The sequence below is a fragment of the Pteropus alecto genome, unplaced genomic scaffold, assembly GCF_000325575.1.
Source record: "Pteropus alecto unplaced genomic scaffold, ASM32557v1 scaffold75, whole genome shotgun sequence".
Classification (NCBI taxonomy): domain Eukaryota; kingdom Metazoa; phylum Chordata; class Mammalia; order Chiroptera; family Pteropodidae; genus Pteropus; species Pteropus alecto.
This window is the reverse complement of record NW_006440638.1, coordinates 1385909-1395280: the sequence shown is the minus strand read 5'-3', so window position 1 is coordinate 1395280 and position 9372 is coordinate 1385909. Positions and strand designations below refer to the sequence as shown.

At 39.6% G+C, this 9372-nt stretch overlaps 1 protein-coding gene across 3 annotated transcripts in view; it reads left to right on the top strand.

Annotated features, from left to right (window-relative positions):
• Positions 1–1374: 1374 nt before the first annotated feature.
• Positions 1375–9372, top strand: part of GK5 (glycerol kinase 5 (putative)) — a 67666-nt gene continuing 59668 nt past the window's right edge. Inside the window, exon 1 of one of the 3 annotated variants that reach the window (XM_006917445.3) lies at positions 1375–1646. In XM_006917445.3, the coding sequence (XP_006917507.1) occupies positions 1485–1646 (162 nt within the window). In that variant the 5' untranslated portion in view covers positions 1375–1484. The remainder of the gene's footprint in view (positions 1647–9372) is intronic. The other 2 variants (XM_015593639.2, XM_025050782.1) reach the window with 2 other exon arrangements.

The window sequence follows — 9372 nt, the reverse complement described above, 5'->3', positions numbered from 1 at the left end:
CTGTAACGTCAACTCTTACTTGAATTTCTAGCCTTGCTGCCTGCGCTGGGACTTGCCAATCCTCTCAAGCATGAGCCAATTCCTTAAAATAAATCTCAGTCTCTTCGCTTTATCCTATTGGTTTTGTTTCTCTGGAGAACTCTGACCAGTGCACAATCCATTAGTCATTTATGTCAAATTACAATACTGGGGATTAACATATATATGACTTACCAAAATATTCACCACAGGTGAAGGCCATCCTAAGGCCATTTGGAACAAATGATTACTATTGAACAGGAACAGCATATAAAGAGAAAAAAATGTTCTTTTCCAAACTTCAAGTAATATAGTCAAAGGACCCAATTTAATAAAATTGGCTGAAAGCAAGTTAATTAACATCACGATTTGGTTAAAATAACGATTTGGTTAAAAATGAATATCCTTTACTTTTTAACTGATATACCACTCTGTACTGTTAACCGCTTTTACGAAAAGCACATATTCATATTACTTTTATAATTCTAGAAAAAGAAGATAATACATTTCAGGCACTGGTTTTTTTTTGTTTGTTTTTTGTTTTTTGTTTTTGGTAGTGCTGCTGGTAGTGGAGAGGTAACACCTTCCCACTTCCTACAGGCCCTGGGAGCTGGACCACCCCATAGGAAGACTCTTGGGCTCCAGCCTGGTGAAGTGGAGCTGCAGGAGTCTGAATTTCCACAGGATTCCTTCCTGTCCATGTTTACAACATGCCTGAAAGAGCCCATGCTCTTTAGGCACCAGTGAAAGGTAAAGGATCTTTAAGAAACTTTCAAATTCCTGAAAAAGCAACCAGTGGGTTGGAGCTTGATGGTAAAAGCAGCCACCCTGGCTTTGTCCCTCCTTCCCCATAAGAGAGCAGAGAAGATCTAACTCATTGTTATTTATTTCATTTGCTAAGTATTTATTGATGAGAATTGCATGTGCAAAGTTTAAGAAGTCTGGGGTGGGGGCGGGGAGCGGAGAGGAGGGGACGGCGGAGAACTCTGTTTATTAAATACTTTCGTCTGAATTTTGAATTTCTTTTCAGGACATTTTATTTTTCTTAATAGCGATTCATAGAATGTAACGGGTTAAAAGAAACGCAGGCATTGCCTCAGGGAGCTTAGATGGACGATAATTAAAATTAAGGGCCTGGTCAACATAAAAAGCGGTTGGCCTTTGGAGAATCAGGCTGTGCCAGTGTGCTTGGACCTCAGAATTCCACCACTCTTACGCTCACCTCCACGAGCTTCTCTGGGTCAGCCCAAACAAGCCCGCGCCTCGAAAAGTTCGCTGCGCAGCCGTGACGTCACGGCCTCGGGGCGGGGCCCGCGCGCGGCAGGGGCGGAGTCACTTCCCGGATGTCGCGGAGGGGGCGGTCCGGGGGCGGTGGCCCTGCGGGGCTCTCTCGGCCCCTGAGGTCCTGGTGTGTATAACGCACCTGCTGGATAGGCGGCTGCGGCTGAGAGGCTTATGGAATCAGGATGTCTGGGCTGCCCACCGTCCCGGAGCAGGGGCGCCCGGAACAGTGTTCGCCGAACTCCCCGTGCGCAGGCTTTGTGCTGGGGTTGGACGTGGGCAGCTCAGTGATCCGCTGCCACGTCTATGACCGCGCGGGGCGGATCCGTGGCTCCAGTGCCCAGAAGGTGACTGGGGACGGGCGTCGGGGCCGCGGGTCAGGGTCGCACGTAGCACCGGGATCGGGTCGGGGAAGGCAAATGCGCGGGTTCGTCTCATCCGGCCTGGACACGGCCACCAGCAGCACCTGCGGGCCCTGGGTCCTGAGCGCGCCCAGTCTGGCCATATTTTCGCATTCCCTCTCCCAGCAGGGTTGAAACCGGCGATCTCTTCCAGTCCAGGCTGAGGGCAGGTGGGCCTCAATTTGTGACCCGGGCCGTTCGCTGTCATTCTGGTCACCTGAGGATTTGCTTCGCCGTCCTTATCTGGGTGGGACTGCGGTGACTCGCAGAGCAAGGGCAGGCTGCATGTATCCAGACAAAGGGTGCTTTTTGACTTGCTTGGATTTTCTTGCACTTCCCTGATAGAGCTCCAGCCTCGTTTTCATTTACATTTTATTTTTTCAGATCATAATAGAGTTTAGCTTTATTGTCCCTTCTTCAGTTGTCATCAGTATTAACTACTTTTCAAAGTGCTGATTCCTCACATGAGCAAGCAACTGATTTCCATGGATATGGGAGATATTGAACCGATTTCAATGGGAGGTATTGAACAACTTTTGAAGACTGTATTGTCACTTCTTTTCTCCTTTTCATTTTTCAGAATCATAAATATCTTTTTCTGGTTTGAGAAACCTACCAAGTCATAGTTGTTGTTATTAGTAAATTCTTGTTATTAGTAAAGCAGCCAACAGACTGGTATTCTGTTGTTCTCATTGTAATGAAGTGCAGATTTCTACACAATTTCCAGCATACCCAAAATAATGTTGATCAGTTATGGTTCCTATTTACTCTTCTTTCCAATATCAACATCTTTTTTATGTTAGCAGTATCAGAAAAGGAGCCATTAGTTACCTAAACTATTTCCGTAGCAGTAGACTCCCCATTATTTGGATTCCCACCCATCTTCCAACCCTCTTAGAATTGTTTTTCAACCACAGCGGTTACCCAGGAGCAGGTCTAGCCAAATGACTGCTTTGAGCATTTGTTTTGAAAAAACTGGTTTCAGTTCTGGTTTGGAGACCAGGACAGTGAGCTGGAACTACAGCAGCTCCCTGGTACCTTCACTAGCAACCTGTGTAGAAACACTGGCCGGCCACCCACCCACACACCACATTCCCATGGCAACTAAAAAGTATAGATGAAAGTTGACACAGTCCTTCAGCAACTGTGTGCTCCTTATCTTTTTATGAGTATCACAACATAATGATACTTTTCACATAGTCTCCCTTATAATCCTAGACACAAAGTCCTTTTGTTTTAAGCAGTGATTTTTTTTAAAAAAGGAATGTAAGTATATGGAACTAAAGGGAGACAAATTGTTAGAACATACAAGATTTCACAGTTGCTGTATTATTTGGGGCAAATCATTAGTTTTTAAGAAATGAGGCAAGAATCTCAAAGATGAATCAGTATTGCTGTGAGCAGCAGAAAACTAGAATGGTTTGTTCAGACTCAACTGTGGAGAAGGTATCTGGAAAGATAAGTGAATAAATAAAAAATAAAAGTCCCTGCTATCAAAGGACAAAGCACTAGATTAATAGCACGTTGCTATAAACTTCTTAATCTAAGAAGCAATGTCTCTCAAATTGTAGTAGGAATTTTATAGCACTGCTTCTTAAAGTGTGGTTCCTGGACTGCTGGGGTTGGATAAAGAAAGTAAGATGTAGACACGTGCAGCAATTTGGCAAAGTAATTTTTGTTCATTGACCTTAATAACAAAACATTGGGGATTTTATTTTATGTGTCATTTTATTTCATATGTAATTTTTTGTCTGAGTTTTTTTTATTTTTGAATTACAGTCAGTGGTCAATATTTTATTAGTTTTAGGTGTACGGCTAATGTTAGACATTTATGTAATAAGTCTAGTACCGACCTGACACCATGCATTGTTATTATGACATTATTGACTATATGCCCTATGCTGTAAACTATACATCCTCATGACTATTTTGTAACCACTAATTTGCTCTTCTTAATCCTTTCACCTGTTTCACGCAGTCTCCCAACCCCATTCCAATTGGGCAGTCATCAGTTTGTTCACTCTATGAGTTTGTTTCTGTTTTGTTCATTCATTTGTTTTGTTCACATATAAGTGAAATCATATGGTATTTGTCTTTCTCTGACTTATTTCACTTAGCACAATACTCTTTAGGTCTATCCATGTTGTTGCAAATCGTAAGATTTCATTCTTTTTTATGGCCGAGTAATATTCCATTGTATGTATGTACCATCTCTTCTTTATCTGATCATCTATATATACATGGACACTTAGGTGTACGGCTAATGTTAGACATTTATGTAATAAGTCTAGTACCGACCTGACACCATGCATGTCTTGGCTATTGTAAATAATGCTGCAATGAACATAGGGATGCATATATCTTTTCGAATTAGCGTTTTGGATTTTTTCAGATAAATACCAAAAAGTGCGATTGCTGGGTTATATGGTAGTTCTATTTTTACTTTTTTAAAAACCTCCATACTGTTTTCTGTAATGGATGCACCAATTTGCAATCCTACCAACAGCGCATGAGGGTTCCCTTAGCTCTGCATCCTTGCCAACGCTTGTTTCTTGATTTATTGATGATAGCCATTCTGGCAGGTGTGAAGTCATATCACATTGTGGTTTTAATTTGCATTTCTCTGATGATTAGTAATGTTGAGCACCTTTTCATATATCTGTTGGCCATCAGTATGTCCTCACTGAAGAAATGTCTATTCAGGTCTACTCATTTTGTAATCAGATTGTTTGTTTTTTGATTTTGGTGTTAAGTTGTGTGAGTTCTTTATAAATTTTGGATATTAATCCTTTTTTGGATGTATCATTGGCAAATCTCTCTTCCCATTCTTTAGGCTGTCTTTCCATTTTATTGATGGTTTCCTTTGCTGTGTAAAAACTTTTTAGTTTGATGTAGTCCCATTTATTTATCTTTCTTTTGTTTTCTTGCCCGAGGAGACTCATCCAAAAAAAATATTACTAAGAGCAATGTCAGAGAGTACTGCCTATGTTTTCTTCTAGGAGTTCTGTGGTTTCAGGTCTTACATTTAAATGTTTAATCCATTTTGAGTTTATTCTTGTATGTGGTATAAGAAAGTGGCCTAGTTTCATTATTTTTCATGTTTCTGTCTAGTTTTCCCAACGCCATTTATTGAGACTGTCTTTACCCCATTTTATATTCTTGCCTCCTTTGTCATGGATTAATTGACATACATGCATGGGTTTATTTTCTGAGCTCTCTATTCAGTTACATTGATAAACGTATCTGTTTTTATGCCAGTACCATGCTGTTTTGATTCCTATAGCTTTGTAGTATAGTTTGATATCAGGTAGCATGTTACCTCCAGCTTTGTTCTTCTTTCTCAAGATTGCTTTGACTGTTTGAATTCTTTTGTGGTTCCATATAAATTTTAGGATTACTTGTTCTAGTTCTGTGAAAAATGTTATTGGTATTTTGATAGAGATTGCACTGAATCTATAGATTGCTTTAGGTAATATGGACATTTTAACGATACTGATTCTTCCTGTCCTTGAGCACAATATATGCTTCTATTTTTTTGTATCTTTCTTCAGTGTCTCATAATTTTCTGAGTACAGGTTCTTTACCTCCTTGGTTAAATTTATTTCTAGGTATTTTTTTTTATGTAATTAATAATGGGATTGTTTTCTTAATTTCTCTTTCTGATAGTTCATTACTAGTGTATAAAAATACAACTGATTTCTTAATATTAATTTTGTATCCTGCTACTTTACTCAATTAATTTATCAGTTCTAATAGTTTTTTTGGTCGACTTTTTCGGGTTCTCTCTATATGGTGTGTCGTCTGCAAATAATAACGGTTTTACTTCTTCTTTCCAATTTGGATGCCTTTTCCTTCTTTTTCTTGTCTAATTGATGTGGCTAGGATTTCCAATACTATGTTGAATAGAAGAAGTGAAAGTGGACATCTTTGTTTTATTCTTGATCTTAAGGAAAACATTTTTAGATTTTCACCATTGAGTATAATGTTAGGTGTGGGTTTGTTATTTGTGGCCTTTATGTTGTTGAGGTATGTTCCCTCTATTCCCACTTTGCTGAGAATTTTGATCATAAATAGATGCTGGATCTGTGAAATGCTTCTTTTGCATCTGTTGATATGATCATAGGATTTTTATGCTCCATTTTGTTTGTGTGGTGTATCACATTAATTGATTTGTGGATTTGGAACCAGCCTTGAAGCTGAGAGTAAATCCCACTTGATCATGGTATATGGTCTTTTTTAATGTATTTCTGGATTTTGTTTGCAAATATTTTGTTGAGGATTTTTGCATCTCTGTTCATCAGAGATATTGGCTTATAATTTTTTTTTTTTTTTTGTAATGTCTGTCTGGTTTCGGAGCCAGGGTAATGCTGCCCACATACAATCAGTTCTGGAGCCTTCCTTCTTCTTCAGTTTTTTGTAATGGTTGAGAAAGGTAGATATTAATTCTTCTTTAAATGTTTAGTAAAATTCTCCTGTGAAGTCATCTGGTCCAGGACTTTTTGTTTGTTGATAGTTTTCTGATTATTGATTTGACTTCATTTGTAGTTATTGGTATGTTCAGATTTTGTTTCTTCTTGATTCAGTGTTGGAAGATTGCATGTTTCTAGGAATTTATCCATTTTCTCCAGATTGTTCAATTTGCTAGTATGTTATTGTTTGTAGTATTTTCTTAATAATTCTTTGTATTTCTGTGGTATTGGTTGATTTTACTTATTAGGGTCTTCTTATTTTTTTAATGAATCTGGTTAAACTTTTATCAATTTTGTTTTTCTTTTCATAGAACTAGCTCCTGGTTACATTGCTCTTTTCTATTTTTTGGACTCTATTCATTTATTTCCACCCTGATCTTTATTTTTTCCTTCTTTCTACTCCCTTTGGGCTGTGTTTGGTCTTTTTCTAGTTCCTTTAGATGTAAAGTTAGAATGTTTATTGGAAATTTTTCTTGTTTTTTAAGATAGGCCTGTATTACTATGCATTTCCTACTTAGAACTGCTTTTGCTGTGTTCCATAGATTTTGGGTTGTTGTGTTGTTATTTTCATTTGTCTCAAAGTATCTTTTGATTTCTTCCTTGATCTCGTTGTTAACCCATTCATTGTTTAGTGGCATGTTATTTAGCTTCCATATGTTTGAGTGTTTTTCAGTTTTCTTCTTGTGATTGATTTCTAGTTTCATACCATTGTAATGGGAGAAGATGCTTGATGTGATTTTAATACTCTTAAATTTATTGAGACCTTTTTCGTGGTCTGACATGTGGTCTACCCCAGAAAATGTTCCATTGCAATTGAAAAGAATGTACATTCTGCTGCTTTGGTTGAAATGTTCTAAAAATATCTATTAAGTCTATATAGGTGGATCACTGGTATAGGCCAAGGTCAGCTGCTGCTTGTGCCCAACTTGTAAGCCCCTAATGGACACTGCAAAGTGATTTGAACTTGGTCACCACTTGTGCTAGGCTTGGAGGTGCTTGGGAGAGGCTATACTGTGATCTGAGGCCACTGCCACTTGTGCCAGGTTTGTGGCTACGTAGTTGAAGCTGTATTCCTGGCAAAGACTGGAAACTGTTTATGCCAGGCTTGGGGCCACTGGAAAGGAATTGTAATGCAGGTTGAAGTTATTCACCTCTTGTGCTGGGCTTGGGGCTGCTTAGCAAGAGTTACAAAACATCCAAAGGCTCACTGTTGCTTATTTGAGGTTTGTGGATCTTTGAGAGATTTTGAGAAAATCTGCAGGATGAACTGAAGCAGGCTGTTTCTGTGGAGGAGCTGCTAGAGGATGTCAGGGTGGGTGAGCGAGCTGGTGGAGTGGGATCTCATGGAATCACAGTGCAGGGCGAACAATGTTAGCCAGGTTAATGGAGATCTCAGATTTGGCACCTGCCTGTGCCAGACCACCTTGGTGGGAGGAGAGTTCAACACAGGAACAGTGTAGCTAACCAGCACTTCCGTTCTGGAAGGAGCTACTCCTCCAGCCCTCCTCCTGAAACCAGACAATTTAGTTTTCCCTAGCATGTCCCTGGTGCCTTTCAAGCTGCTGTCCCTTCACTGGAGCTTAGGGCGACTGTTTGAGAATGAGTGTGTCTGTGCTTGGGCCCTTTAAGAGGATGTCTGAGCATCCTCTCTTTCTTACATGAATGGAATCGACACTCATTTTCACAGCTAGGTGTTGTGGGGACTCCTCTTCCCTGCACTGGTGCTCTTGGGCTGGGGAGCCTGACATGGGCTTGGGAGCCTGGTGTGGGGTTGGGGTCCCTTGCTCCTCCGAGGGTTCCTCCTGGTTTTTAACTGCCCACATGGTTGTGGAACCAGATCCTTTCAAGTCTCTGTCTCTTGTACCAGTCTTCACATAGCTTCTTTTTTATATTTTTAGTTATGGGACTTCTGTTCAGCTAGTCTTCAGGTGTTTCTCAAGGGTGGTGGTTCTATAATTTAGTTGTATTTTTGATGTGATTGTGGGAAGAGGTAAGCACAGTGCTTACTTACTCTGCCATCTTGACCAGATGTCTATTTTAATTATGTTTTTAAAACTGTTTCACAATGAATTAGTAATTTAAAAAAACAACAACTGGTCCTTTATTTCAGATAGTTTGAGTTCTTTGAGAAAGAGAGTCTTGTTAACCTAGGTTGCTACTTAGCATCTGGTTTATTAAATCATGGACATTAAAAATTCTGGTTGTTGTCTTTTGTTTTTAAGCAACAAAACAAATTTTCTTCTTAGATTTGATTATATTCTTGATTTAATTTTTGTGTGGTTTTCCTTTGGTAGAGAAGCAGATTTAATTTCACTGTTGTGACATGTTTGGGAATGGTGAGCTGTCTGGGTTGGTGGAGTTGGGGGAAGTAACCCTGGAGTGCCACCGTCAAGTCTGAAGTTTTGTAGACTTGAAATGATGATCGTCACATTGAGTTTTGGGGGTTAGGAAGTGTTTATTGCCATCGAGCCATTACAGTCTGTGGTCTTGAAAGTCTTACGCGGAAAGAACAGAAATATTATTTGATAGAAGGAGAATAGATTTTGGTAGATCTGTTTGTTTCCAATAAGCTCATTGTGTTCTTTTTTCATATCACCCTATATCTCCCTCATGCTGCCCACATTGTCACTTTTTCTTCAGAGTTCCTTTTTTTCCCCCTCACATTTTGGCTTTTTCTTACATGTTAGGGATTTTCCTTAAATGGTGATCTTTGGTTGATTATCTCTGCATATATTTTCAGTAATATGTCTTACTCCACTCAGCTGTACCTGGTATTTGCAAGTAAAGAACTTCTCTGGTTCAACCCCCACCTCCCAGAGAGTATACCTCTAACCTTCTACCTGGTCTTATTTGGGGGTTTGGGGGGATAGTAATCTGGCTGGAGAGGGGAATTGGGGATGCTTATAAAGACTTCGAACCAACCCTTTGTTCAGCCCCATCTGGCATCCCAGCCTCTGAAGGTACCTCTAATTTTTGGATTCTACCCTAGAATCTCTGTCAGAGGTTGAGCAGAGATGTTGTATAATCTGAGCAGGGAGCAAGGTATTAGTTTTCTCCTATGCACTTGTCCATATACCACTCACCCACTCACTGTTGATATTAAAAATATTTGTTAAAATCTGATCTGAACCTGTTTGCTTTCTTCTCATTGTCCTTCTACATAAACTTTTTTAATGCTTTTATTTTAGTTGATTTTAATTGGG